Raw genomic sequence first — 14,639 nt, forward strand, 5'->3', positions numbered from 1 at the left:
CTGGGAAACGCACTTAACTTTGTCCCAAAATTCATTCTTGCCTGGCACATCGTTTCAAATAGTCCTTTGAAGCTCATAATCCTTCCCAGTGTTTACATTGGCCACATCTCCCCCCTAGAGACATACAAACCCACATAGCACATCAACTTTGCATCTATAATACAATGGACTGCAAAGCTATTTAAGCTTAATTCAATAAGATCTCTCAAAGATATTGCAGGAAATTGCCATATCTGTCATATAAACTTTTATATGCATTCCTTTTTTTAAACTAGATTCAGGAAAAGCAATTCAATTAAAGAGGAAATCATAGTATAAGCAGCTTCATTTTCACAAACAGCATTGAAAGGACTTCACTTTGTCTGCCATTGACTCTATTATTATTTTTATTGTGGTGCATATGTAATCTGCAAAAAATTGAGGGTCTTAATCCAGGAAAGCAGCTAAGAACGTACATGTGTGAGTAGTTCTAGCAAAGTCAATGGAGCTATTCAGTTTGTTAGTTAAACACATGCTTAAATGTTTTCCTGTATCTTAATCATCTCTCAATGGTTTTAGATGTGTCTTGCCCTCAAGGTGTATATTCAACCAATGGTAATGCTTCTGTTGTTTCACTGATTGGGTATGTTGTCACTCAATATTCCATGGAGGTGGAGTGCTTTGGGAAGTTTACATGAATGGCTAATCTTGATCTTGTATTTTAAGTAAGCTTTGTCAATAAGCACAGTTGGTGTTTTTGGATTTATCCACAGCAATTTGGTGATGAGGAAGGAACAATGACTTTTTAGAAAGCAATGAAACTACCAGGAAACATTCTGCCCTGACATGCAACCCTGGAAACTCACTGTCTTCAATGAGGTTGCATGGATGGGATGTGTGTCAAGGCAGAATTTTGCATCTGGTCTCTGGCAATAGAGAACAAAGGAGACTAGCCTATTTCAGCAGTGCATTTGGATCATACTTTAAAGAAGTAACGAAGAATTTTAGAACATACGGAGGGATATCTACAAATAATATTGAAGAAGTGCAGAAAATGTCTTCCAATCAAAGAGTTGGCCCAAATACATTTGTTCTGCTGATGGACCTTATGACATTAGGAAAACCATGTAAAACTAAGTTTAATGTTCTCATCGATTTAGAAACAAATAAGAAAAATGTGTGTGCTGAAGGATATATGTCTATAAGGTTTGGATTTCATGTGAGAGTTTAGTAGTACATTAGAACACCTGAGAAGTGAGATTAAAGCATAAGTGCAGCCTGTGGTGAAAATTTGACTTGGACAAGAACTTTGGATACTGTGTATAATTTGGAAAGCCTTACATGGAGCATGCAGAGATATAACTTTGCCACTCCAGACTGACTATGTGGCATGTGAAGGGCTCTGCTTGCTAGCAACAAGAAGTCATCACACACTGTAGCGTGCATCACAACAGTCAGCCAGGAAAATGGGTGAATATATGAGCTTATGTTGGGTTTTCCTGTTCTAGGACAGAGCATTCACCACAGAGTTCTATATATGACATTTCAACTTTAGGCATGTTTCCAAAGAATGCATAATAATGCAGGATTTTCTATGACAAGTGAGAGACAAGTACAGTCATCACCCAGATATAGTTGTCTAACATCTTAAAAACCCCAACATGACATCCTAGCTACCTCCTTTTGTAGTGGGAGCTGGGTTCTCATATACTTCGTTGTAGACTGTGTATTTATTAACCTCCCTAAAAGGCAATTGAAAGAAGTGGATCACAGATCTGTAGAAAGCACTGAGGCATAGTATTTGGAGTGAGGATGTCCCATAAATCTGAACTGCACATGGTAGAATTGTACTGATACATAGATAATGGATCATAAATCATCACTTTGGAACCAAGACTGGAGTAGCTGCACTAGCAGCTGTCTGACTGTAGCAATGGTCCTTGATATTGATATCACACCAGTATGATATTTAATATAAAGTCTCCTGAGAATGTGGCAATGTAGAAGTTATTGCAAAGATGCCTAGAGAAATCCAGACACCTGAATGTACTCTGATACACCAGGTGTCATTCCTTCCAAAATAACCTGTGGTGCAGAGAGAGAGAGAGAGTACGGGGTAGGATGTATGACAGACATTGGAATATGTGCGCATTGTGGCACTTACACAGCTCTCAGAGCAAATGCCTATGCAACTGTATTTTGAATCGATGATTTTCCATCGTTTCACAATTAGGGCATGCCCCCATCTTCACTCCCCTGGAGAGTCAATGTTTTGTTTAAGCAATTTGTTCTGTCGCGCACATTTAACCACAAATATGTCCTGAGACATGATGCCCTCATGCTGTTGTTGGAACCATGTCGGAGGAAGACAAGGAATTATCCCTCCATCTACAGGCCCAGAGACGGGGCGTCTTAAGTGATGAGCACATGCACATCTGGGTGATGGGGCTTAAGGAGGTAAGGCACCTTTTTGTTTTTTGAGGTTTTCAATGTCTGTTTGACCTAGCGGGGGCTAAATCCTGGGGGCCCTGCTCATGCCAAAGGGAGTTTGGCTATGGGGAATGGTTCCACATTAGACCCCATTTTTCAATTTGCACTAGAGGTTTCATTCTCTCTCATTTCCTTCATTTCTTCTAGGATCTACAGGGAGGAATCCAGGGTCACCTGAAAGTGCAAGCCCCTCTGATGTAGGAAGTGCTTTCTATTCCCTCTTTCTCTTATGAGGAGACCTCCAATGCAGGTCAGCAGGCAGCAGACCACTGGCATACTCAATTCCTGGAAAGGGTAAAGGCATTCCTATGTACTTGAGGTGGTGACTTTGGCTACTTAGTAAATCTTTGCTTCTGTTATTGTGAACTGTGCTTTCAATGCCTTTTTTTTTGTTTTTCTCCTTGAAGGTGGATAGTATTGGAGCTGCTTCATGGAAAGTCGTCCCCCTGGGAGGAATCATAGAATATTAGGGTTGGAAGAGACCTCAGGAGCTCATCTAGTCCAATCCCCTGCTCAACGCAGGACCGACACCAACTAAATCATCTCTGCCAGGGCTTTGTCAAGCCAGGCCTTAAGTACTCCTTTTCTTTCTGTCTGATTTTTCTCTCACCCTGTCTTGGTTTGTCTCTTATTTTATAATGACCTGTCACTGTTGTTTCCTCATAGAAATTGAAAAATAAACTCCCCACATGGTCTTCCAGGCAGCGACTGTCTTTTATTTTGTCTGTACAGCACCCACCACACAATTCTGACTGAGGCCTCTGAGTGCTACTATCTAGTACAATTACACATTTTTCTGCACATCTCTGTGGCTGTGTTTTTAATGAGTGTTATTTTGTTGTTTGTTATTTCTGTGTCCTGTATGTGTTTCCAAGAGTTTTTAAAGCAAAGTCTACCCCAGCCACTGAGGAGAACTCTTGAGACTGCTAAGGGATCACAGCACTGGGGAACGATGTATGCACCTGAATTTTCGGGATACTTGGTTTGCCAGCTGTACCCTGAGACCTCCTCCTCTCAGGGGAATTGCCTCTTTCTGCATCTTTCCCTGGTTGGCTACTGAGCAGTGGATAGCTACTTATCCCTTATCTTTCTATTCCATTGTGCCCCATAACTGACATTGTTGTCTGGATAGGTACCTCTGTCCTGCTGCTTGTGAGAAGGAACTATTTGTTGGTTAGGCCCAGTGTGGCCAGATCAGCATTGAGTTGGGTTCAAGTGAGAGCTACCTGTGCCCTGATTTTCCCCTACTATTACCTGCCTCAAACTGTCTCCTATTTCCTAGTGTATTACTGTGAATGTTACTAGCTGAACAGGGCATAATCAACTGTGTAGTCATCACTGAATTTATTTTTGCGCTCCCTCGTTTTGCTGTGGCTGCATTTTCAGTCCAGCACAGTTCTATTTTCAAGCATTATTTACACTCCCTCCCTTTTTAATTTTAGATTTATAGAGATAAACATACAGCTTCTGGTCTCCACAGATGCCTTTTGCACTTTTATGAAAAATTAGCCTCTATTTTTACATTTTTGTCAGAGCAAGAGACACTTACACTGCAATTGCTTTATACCAAAATGATTGTTATATATGCCGGGTTTTTTGCTGATAGATGTTGTGGTGGAGTGACGACGGAGCACACTTGGTCTCATTAATAACATGCCCATAGAAATCTAACACAAAATACAGTTTCTTATTTTTGATGGCCTACATTGCTTACTTGGGCAGCACTCCTATTAAATTCAAAGAGCTCCTTGTGCTTGTCTCTGCAGTATAAAGGCCTCTGGACGACCTATCCTTAGGACAGCTGCTGTTACTCCTCATGCTTCTCTGGTTATGTCCTGCATGTGTGTTGTGCTTGGGATTATCACTGTTCAAGGCAACTGCACATGTATTCCCCTTCTGTGGCCCAGAAAGGCCACCCACTCTGGGTTTCCATCTCCCCAGACATTGTCTGTCTGGGGTGGAGACACACAGCTCTCTCCCTTCTGAGGAGGGTATTTCCAGACGTCATGATCCCCTGACTATGCTGTGGCATCCCCAGCAAAAGACAGGCTGCCAAAGCAGGCTTCTTTTGCCTTCTCTTCAGAGACTGATAACAGAATAATTGCCAACAGTTATAAATTACCACACAGTTCCTTCTAAGCAAGCATATTTATTTTAAGATATAAAGCATTGCACATAAAAAATTAAAAACAATAAAAGAACCTGCATGCAGACTAATAAGCTTACCAAAGATTACCCCAACACCAACATGGGCTTTGGCAGGTGAGCAGTGCTTCAAACCCCACACAGGGTTTCAAGTTCATAACACCCTTTGCTCAGAACAAGAACCTTCATGCCTCCTGTGAGTCACTCATTTAGCCAGGTTTCAGAGTAGCAGCCATGTTAGTCTGTATCAGCAAAAAGAACGAGGAGTACTTGTGGCACCTTAGAGACTAACAAATTTATTTGAGCATAAGCTTTCGTGGGCTAAAACCCACTTCATCGGATGCATGCAGTGGAAAATACAGTAGGAATATATATATACACAGAGAACATGAAAAAATGGGTGTTGCCATACCAACTCTAACGAGAGTAATTAAGGCGGGCTATTATCAGCAGGAGAAAAAAACTTTTGTAGTTATAATCATTTTTTCATGTTCTCTGTGTATATATATCTTCCTACTGTATTTTCCACTGCATGCATCCGATGAAGTGGGTTTTAGCCCATGAAAGCTTATGCTCAAATAAATTTGTTAGTCTCTAAGGTGCCATAAGTACTCCTCGTTCTTTTCATTTAGCCAGTTTGCTTTGAAGAGAGCGTGAATAGCTCATCAGCTTGACAATGGCTTTCTGCTCAAGGAGAAGCATTAAAAAAATGCAATCCTCTGTGGGTCATTTGCATTCACTTCCCTGCAAGTGTTTCCTAGGAAATGCACATCACATGTAGTGTCCCAAAAATTCCTTTGAAGTTCCTAACACTTCCCAGAGATTGCATTAATCCTGTCTTCCTCCTGAAGAAATTCTGTACAATACCACAATAGTACATGAAAGTTTGCCTTTTTAATACAATGGACTCCTAAAATACTTAATTCAATAAGGTTTAACTTAATTCTATAAATTTTGTCCAGGATATTGTTATATCTGTCCCCAGGGTAACAACATTAGCATCCTGAGTCAAATTGGAAACCTAACATCTCTATTATAAATTTCAAGTACCTGAATAAATATAGAACAGAGAAATGTCTATTTCAGACCCCAAAATTCCCCTGTAGAGCAAAGAGTCACAGTACACTCAACCAAGTCAGCAGCATAACAGTGTCAGAATAAATGTTCAAGCGCTGATCTGTTAGGACACTGTGTATGGCAGCAACTTGCAAGAACTAATTAACATGTTCGTGGGTGTTACGTATGCCATATGTTCCCCACCCAAGTGAAAGTTTCATTCAACAAATAAAAACTGCTTCACTGAATACAATATTTTCCCCTTCATATCATCAATTTATTTAGTACTGTGTACTTTTTAGTACATTAGGTGTAATAGCTGGAGACTCCTGGCTTGCTGCAGGTTAATGGTTTTATTCAATAACAACACTTAAGTTTTCAGCTGTGCTATTACTGAAAAGATGTCAACCTGACACTGTCACTCTGGACTCTGCGGAATCTTTTTTGCAATTAGCTAGCGTCTGAGCTACATTTCCCATTTATTTCAAGTAAATACATTATTGAATCAAGAACTGTATTTACCTTCACATGATAACCAAGTTCTGCTCTTTATCTCCTCCATCCCCATTCTGATTAAGGATGACAACTGGCTGCACAAGGAAGGAAACTGCATATCAGATTATAGTCTGGTGCCTGAATTTCACTTGATGACTTTGATAAGAGTATCTGAATTGCTAGGCTGCAAAAAACAATTTTTCATAAGTGCCATAATAACTTGCTGACCATATCAAAGACCAATGCTGAATTACAGTAGCTCCTTGTGAAGCTATCCTAGTTTTAACATTATTGTTGTTTGTGTGTATTTGTATTACAGCAATGCTTAGAGGCACAAACCAGGATCAGGGCCCCACTGTGCTAGGCCCTGTACATGTTACATTACCCTTGCTTTGAGAAGTTTACAATCCATTTTAAGACAAAACACAGCAAGTGAGTGTAACAACTAATACAAGAGAATGAGAGAGAGGGAGGATGCAAGTAATAGGAATAAGATCTTAAGATTTCAGTAAGGCTTTATGGTTAGTTGTCAAATAAAATTTCCGGGCTAGTATCTGTGTAATTCCATTATCCTAATACTGTACCTCAGGCCTCTTTCTTAATCTGTGCATCATTTCTTTCAGTTTTTGTAGCTGTGCATGATTTATGTGCAGTTGGCTTCTCACTGCCCTCTGCCAATCTATATGAGATAATTCCTACTCCAACTGGAGAGGTGTCGCAAGTCAAGATCACAGGTAAAGTGGGGTCCCATTGCACTTACACCTGTGCAACTGACAACATGTGTTTAACTGCATCAATTTTTTTCTGTCAATACCTCCTAATTCCCACATTTTCACCTTTTTATAACAATTCCATCAGTGATTTTAACAGAGTAGACAATCATGAAATGAATTTTCCACAGTAATTAACTGGCACCGGGAAAATTCATTAGTATTATTACACTATTACGTATATGTTCCAATTGAGACTGGGGCCCCATTGTGCTAGGTGCTGTACAAACATACAGTGAGAGGCAGCTCTGTGTCAATTGTCACCGATGATCTCACACTCTTTTATATAGTCCTTCAGTATGTTCCATCTACTATGCCAATGGTGGAATTTCTTAAATATGCTGCTTAGCTTTGACTAGAGTACACAATCTTGAATCAGCTAAAGGAAACAAAAACCAGTTTCTCACTGATTTTGAAGGCTAGCTATTTTGGTGTTTCTGGTGATTCGTGTATCATGTCCTTTCTCTGAACAACAGTCCCCCAAGGTGCCTATATAATCTATTTAGACTGCTTGAGAACAGCAATATTTTTGCATTCTTTGTCCAGTACTTTCAAAATGATTCACCATATTCAGAGATTTTGGCCAAGACAACTTTCCCCCGTAAGCCACACTTAGCAACGTGCTGCACAGTTTAGTGCTAAATAATTCTGCAAGTAAATTGAAATCTCAGCTGTTCTAACATGCACATGGAAACCAAACCTTTCAACTTGCTATAAAATACACGGGTCAAAACTTGTTTTTTTACAGTCTTGGGAACAATATCTTTCAGTTAAGACTTTTTTTGGATTAATAAAAATCTCTTCACACTTAAATAAGAACATTCAAATTAGTTTCTTCTGTTTTAGTTTTTGTTTTGTTTTTTTTCTGGTGCCTCAAGATATTCAGCAGAGTAAACATCTTGGATCCAACAATTGTGATACTGCTCCCTTTCCTGCTTTCCAATATCCCATTTGTAGGCTTGTCCAGGTGCTCCACGTATATGCTAAAATTCTCTATAGCTTCTTTGAGGCATAATCCAATCTTATTTCTGAAACAGTCCATTTATTGCCTTAGTTTCTTTTGTTCAGAGACTTCCTGTGTTCCCTTTCCTATTCTGAAATTCTATTCTGTTCTGTCCTCCTCACTAAATTGTTGGTTTGGAGTAGTAGATATAGACTGTAATACTGTGTTTATTAAGGATATGTAATCCAAATATGTGAGCAAAGATGGAGCAGGCATTGTTATGGTTTATTCTAGAATTCTACCCACAAAGCTCCCCACCAGGTGATATGTTAATACAGACAACCAATTAAAAAAAACCATAGAGGCATTGCACTGTCAGATCAAATTCTCAGTGGCTGCTCATTGATCTTGCCAAGAGGACATTGACACCTAGCAATTTTTGAGTGGATCAGTCCTTCTATGGGTGTCACATACATCACACTGGACTCTCTAGCTAGATCATGTGTTAGGCAGGGTGCCTGGCCTAAATGTCTCTGCCATCTAGGGAGAGACTAATGTAGTCCTGTGTTCCCTGGACCTTAAAGTAAATTCACTACTCCTGGAGGGATGAGTCTGGATACTCAGCTTTCTGAAGCAGTCATTATTGCTAGCTCTAAGAAACACACTTCATTTTAGATCCTGAACCAAAGATCATTCGCATCAAGGGGAGCCTTTACACTGACATCAACAGCTTTGGATCAAGGCTTTAGAACTGTCCTGTTTCAGTGGGGGCATTGTGATTCTTTTATAAAGTCTTCATGGTGGGTAACAGGGATGGGGAAAATACCTTTGGCAGAAGAGCTGATCAGAAAATCTTGAAAAATTTGAAATTCTACAAAAAAAAATCTTGGCAAATTTTTTTGTGGAATTCCTCCCCTTTCCCATTTTTTCAACCAGTTCTATTTGTTGTCTTCCCCTCTACCCCCCATCTTTCCCCAGTCCCTCTATTTCTTAATGCTGTACAGATGACCGAAAGTGGAGCAAGGTTAAAACATGCAGGTGAAGAAAAAATGAGTTGGGGGGGGGGGGGACTGTTATCACCCATAAAGATGTCAGGGAGGGTCCTTAAAAATCTGTGCAGTTGGTTGGGACAAAACTGTATTGCATCTAGAGTTGGTTGACATTTCTGGCATTTGTCTGAAAACAAAAATTGTTGCAAAATATTTTGATATTATTGAACTGCTCCATTTTTCACCAAAACACCCTGGACCTTTTTTTCCTAATATTTCCTCTTCCCCTTCCCTTCCCTCCCCCCTCCCCCAAATCTGTATAGTAAAAAGCTACTGAACTGGTTCCTGATATTTTTTGCTTAGTAAAAACTGGGGTGGGGGACTGGTAAGCAAACATTTGTTGATAACCATTTCAATAACTTTTTTGATGTTTTTGATAGACATTTTGAACTTTTTAAAAATATCCAAATAAACACACACAAAAAATGGTTCCATTTTAAACACTTTGAAATCAAAACAAATTCAATTTTTATTGTAAAATTACTTTTGGATTTTTCAACTAGTTCTAATAGAATCCCAGTGAATACCAAGGTCTCTCTCTGCTGAACTCTGAAGAATACACTGTATTGTAGGGCATATATCACTGCCCATGTAAGGTCACTTGAGACCATTAGTTATTCATTTAAAATAAATAGCTACAATTTAGTTTTCAGTTGAATAGAACATAGTGGATTCGTTGCACCTCTGATTTGTATTGACTTGTATGTTTATACAGTATGTAATCATGATAAATATGATACATTTTTACCAGGATGTTTCAAACTTTATTGTCATTTAACTATATATACCTCTTAATTTAGTCTCATACATGTACAGTATTAGTGAGAAATGCCCTTTGAGAAGTGGACAGAAAGGCACTCAGTTTATGTTTCTGTGTTTCACAAGACCAGTTTTGGGTTATTTTCAGCCCCACACAGATCTTGACTCCAATATTCTGCTCCACCTACATGCATAGAACTCCCATTGATATTAACAGAAATAACATGGGAAATAGGGTGTTCTGGAAAAACAGATATATATGGAACTTATGAGCACTTAGGCCACAGTTCAGGAAAGCCTTAAGTGCATGCTTAAGTCCATCCCTGTTTTTCTAAATTGAAGCTACAGAGAATACAGAAGAGCCAAGTCAAGATCCACTGTGTGGAGTGGAATGGAGAATGTTGCATGCAATGTAATTCTGACAGGGAAACTGGGCTAATGTTGCAAAGCAGCCTGTGATGTATTCTTGCTGCACTTGTTTCTCATTATGTTTCTATGCCTAATTAATCAAAATGTACCTTCTCTTCGTTAGGTGAGCACTCCTCTCAGGGAAAGAATAGAACTCACCAACATGATGAATCCTCCTCACACCTGGGCAATAAATATGTATGTTTACTCTTTTATTCTGTTTTCTGTAACTTTCATTAATATCTGTTATCATTAGCGTGGTTCAGTTAAGCTAAAACAAAAAGCAAAGAACCGTAAGCAGAAAAAACTAATGACTTCTGTCAGTAAGAACCTTAAGGCCATTTTGCTTAAACTTTCATGAACTAGAATCACAAATTAGCTGGGGTTTTTTCCCATGTTGCAAAAGCAATATTAGAATTTTGCTCCATTGCTATGGCCTGATATTTTGCCACTCATGTACTCAAAAAGTTAAGATTTCTATATGGGCTACAGCTGATATCATGCGGTAGCATTCTACTAAAATAAGAGTCAATCCTGCACTATGCTGAAATAATTCTAAGAGGTGCTATTTTCTCAATATCTATTGAAGTCAATAAAAATGGAGGTACCCTGTACCTTGCAGGATGGGGCCTAACGTGTGCATTTCCTTGCTTTGACTATTATTTCCTATTGGGTGGAGCTTTACATTTTTGTATGTGAACCCGAACTAAACATATGTTTACCCTCTGAGTCCAGTGTCTGAAGTCATGTGCCTAAATAAAAGCAGCCAGATTTACAGGAGTGCTAAGCCCTCAACCCCATTGGCTTCACAGGAAGTTGTGTACACTTCAGACCTCTGCATATTAGGCCATTTTTATTTAGGTGCTTCCATGTGGATTAAGGTGCTTGATTTCAGTCACCTTAAATTTGAAAATGTTGTCCCACATTTTTGAATATAGGAAGGCAGGGGTCTCTAGAGAATCCATCCAGGTCAAAACTTGAAAACCCATCAAGGTCTCTGTGTTGTTCTTCAAATATAAAGTGTTTTCAGGCAGTCATGTCTTTTCATCTTTTCCCCCTATGGTTGCACCCTTGCCCCTCTTTTCACAGTAGCCACTTGTCATAGCTTTTATTATTATTTTATTATATTATTTTATTTTATTTACTTTTTATTAAGGCAAAGTTATAATAAAATGTTAACATACTACTCCATACATTACTTGTTACTCAGGATCCAGTTAATATTCAAAGAACCTTGCTAAAGATTCTGGCTGGCTGGCTAGGAAGATATCCTACTCTGGGTACACTACAAAGGGTACCCAAATTTCTAAAAATCTATCCTCTTTTTGGCATTTCTCTTGTGTATAAACTTGGTGTGAAAGCTTTGCCATGACAAGGACAGTCCATATTTTACTATACCAAAATTCCATAGGATGAGGAGTCACCTTTTACCACTAATGTGCAAAACAAAGTTTAGCTGCTTGCAAGAAAAAATAAATGTATTTGTCATGCTGTTTAAATACAGATCCTTTACTAGAGCACTAAGTCAGCAGTCAGTGGATCTCTTAATAATTTCCTCCCCAAACTCTCCAGTTCCTGGACATAGCCACCAGATGTGCAAGTATGTTCCTCTTTCACCACAACCCCGCCAACAGAGCACCTCTCTATTAGCAAAAATATAATGGAGTCAAATGCCATCTATATAGTAATTTATAAAAAAATTCTTTATGAGCTACACAATTTGGAGATGTATAACCCCTTTCCTACATGGACACCCAGTCATCCAGATCAGTTTCTTTGTCCAAATTCCTCCCCATTTTTTCATCTGGGTTGTTTTCTTAACAACATTTTTTTTCCAGTCAAAATTGTATACATCTTAGAAATTAAATCTTTTATTTGTTGATTTTATTTGCTCCTGGGCCAACTCTTCAAATGTGGTTCAAGGTCTAGATAGAGCTGCCTTGTGTCCAGTTTTCACAATAAAACATTTGAGTTGTAAATATTGAAAATATGGGATCTTCATATTGGTATGATTTCAAATCAGGCCCCAGGAACAGTTGTGAGAATTGAGTAATCTCAGCTCATACCCACACTGAATAGTCACTTTACTTCCTAGGGATAAATTCCTGATTATTAATGAAAGTAGATAAAGGAGAGGGCCTAAGCAACAGGAGTTTACTAAATTTCTCCAAAGCTGCTAAGGATGTCTGTTTGAATGGGTGATTTAATTTATTTTATTTTTTGGTGACCTACATTTCTTTTTAACCCAACAATTACTGGGAATATCTATATTTGGGCTTCTGTTTTGTTTGAGTTTTACCCACTGTTTGGGTGCTCTATTGTTAACTTGAATCGTGTCTTTTAAAGGTGATGCATAATAATCATAAGCTAAATTTGGGAAAGCGAGTTCATCCCACATTGTAGGCCTTAGAAGTTTAGAACTCACCTTTTGTTTTTTATGTTTCCATACAAATTTTAATAGTCCAAAATCTGTCTGAGGTACTCCCACTCCAGCCAGTCAAAGGCTTTCTCAGTGTCCAAAAAAAGCAGTGCTTGGGAAGAATTGTTCGAATGCCCATTACAGATCAAATTCAGAGTTCTGAATCTATTATCAGACAGATGCCTGTCAACAACAAACCAACACTGGTCAGGGTGCATATATTTGTACAGGATAACACCCAATCTGTTTGCTAGCACCTTGGCATAAATTTTAGCATCCACTTTAATTAAAGAAATAGGTCTGAATGAATTGCACTTGGTAAGGTCTTTTCTTTCTTTAGGAATGACCACAATATTTGCCTCTTTTTCAGTGAATCTGAAATATCATTCCCCTGCAATATTATTAAACTATTAAACAGTTCAGTTAAAATAAGGACCAACAATTGCATTAGAACTCTATAATACTCCCCAGAAAATCCATTGGGACCTGCAGCTTTATTGGATTTTAAATTCTTAATTACAACTTCAACTTCCTCTGCAGCAATTTGCCTATCAAGAGCTGCCCCATCATCCTCTGAGAGCTGAGGCATTTTCATACTTCTCAAATATCTACTTATAAATTCAGGATTTGGATGTTCTGAAGTATACCAAGTATGGAAAAGGTTAGCAAACATTTCTGAGATCTGTTTGATGCCAGTTACTAATCTCCCTTTTTATTTCTAATCAGAGGGATGGATGATTTATTCTGTTTCTTTGTTAAATTTCTGGCTAAAACCCTATCAGCTTTATTGCCCTTTTCATAATATTTTTGTTTAATATATGTGTTTGCTCAGCTTTTCGTCTTTGTAACAGATTAATCTTTCCTCTTATCTCATTTATTTTCTTATACACTCTTTTTTAGATCCTGTAGAGTTATGTTTACTTTCCAAAACAGAAAGTTCTTTAACCAATCTCTCTTCAAGAGTTCTCATCTTTTTGAGGTATGATGCTATATTTGTAAGTATCCCTCTCATTACTGCCTTTCCAGCATCCCAAAAACACTTATTGATCCTTTCCTTATAATTTTTTTCTATATATTGCTGAAAATTTTAAGGGGGTCATACAACAGAGTTCTATTGTACTGTCAGGCCCTTTGTTTTTCCACTGAGTCCCAATCTTTTAAATTAATATATGCAGGGAGCATGATCAGACCAAGTTATAATTTCTGGGTTAGAATTTTTGACCAAATTAGCCAAGGTCCTAGAACATTTAAATCATATAAATCCTAGAATCCATGAGTAGTAGACATTCAGTTTCTTTTCCCACCAGACATACACCCAGGTCCTCATTTTCTCAATGATGCAACAAATTTGCACTTGCTGCTCCCACATGCCCTCTGTGTACATTTCATTGATCTAAAGTGGGATTAAGTACTTTGTTAAAATCCCCCTAGAATAATATCCCCTTCCCTAAACCTTCTGAAATCCCTACAAAAACGGATCATAAAAAGAAGCTTGCCCTTGATTGGGAGTTTACTTTTGAAGGAGCCCTTAATTTAAATTATATCTGCTCTCTGTGTCTATTATAATTTCATTTTTTAAATATCTCTAGCAAACTTAGAACTCTTCCCTCATCAACTTTATTCATCTTTCTGATTTCTAAACATTGGGTCTTTCAAGTCAGCCTCAGTGACTGGGGCTTCTCCACCCACATCTATAGTTTGTTTACTGGAGGGGGAGTTACTTTCTTTTGTGGCCATGTCTTTGTTTTCTGGCGGATAGATCTTTGTACCGGAGAATTTCTTTCCTTTCAAGACATCTAGATCTTCTTATCTTAAAGCCTTGTTTGTTGCACCTCTCCCAAGATGGCTGCTGCTGCCACACTTTCCCTTTGTTTGTCTGACCTTTCCGAAAGGGCCACTGCCACATTTCCTCCCCCACAGCCACAAGCGCACAATTTTAATTAACTGGTTGGTTGTTGGCTTTTAATATCTCTTTATACCTTTCTGCAGGATGCAGACTGGCCTTTTGAAGTGGGAGGGGGAAGATAAGGGCATGAGTACACACAGCTATTTGCCATTTAAGACTCTGCTACCTTAACTAGAAGCAGTAATGAGCAGCAGTTCTGTAGCACTGAAAAGAAACCTGG

At 38.6% G+C, this 14,639-nt stretch overlaps 1 protein-coding gene across 1 annotated transcript in view; it reads left to right on the forward strand.

The window, feature by feature from the left end:
* Positions 1 to 13,131, forward strand: part of EMCN (endomucin) — a 150,596-nt gene extending 137,465 nt beyond the window's left edge. Inside the window, 2 exon segments of the mRNA XM_065405167.1 lie at positions 10,219 to 10,292; positions 13,054 to 13,131. Of these exon segments, the coding sequence (XP_065261239.1) occupies positions 10,219 to 10,292; positions 13,054 to 13,131 (152 nt within the window).
* Positions 13,132 to 14,639: the final 1,508 nt, after the last annotated feature.

This window comes from Emys orbicularis, chromosome 5 (genome assembly GCF_028017835.1).
Source record: "Emys orbicularis isolate rEmyOrb1 chromosome 5, rEmyOrb1.hap1, whole genome shotgun sequence".
NCBI lineage: Eukaryota > Metazoa > Chordata > Testudines > Emydidae > Emys > Emys orbicularis.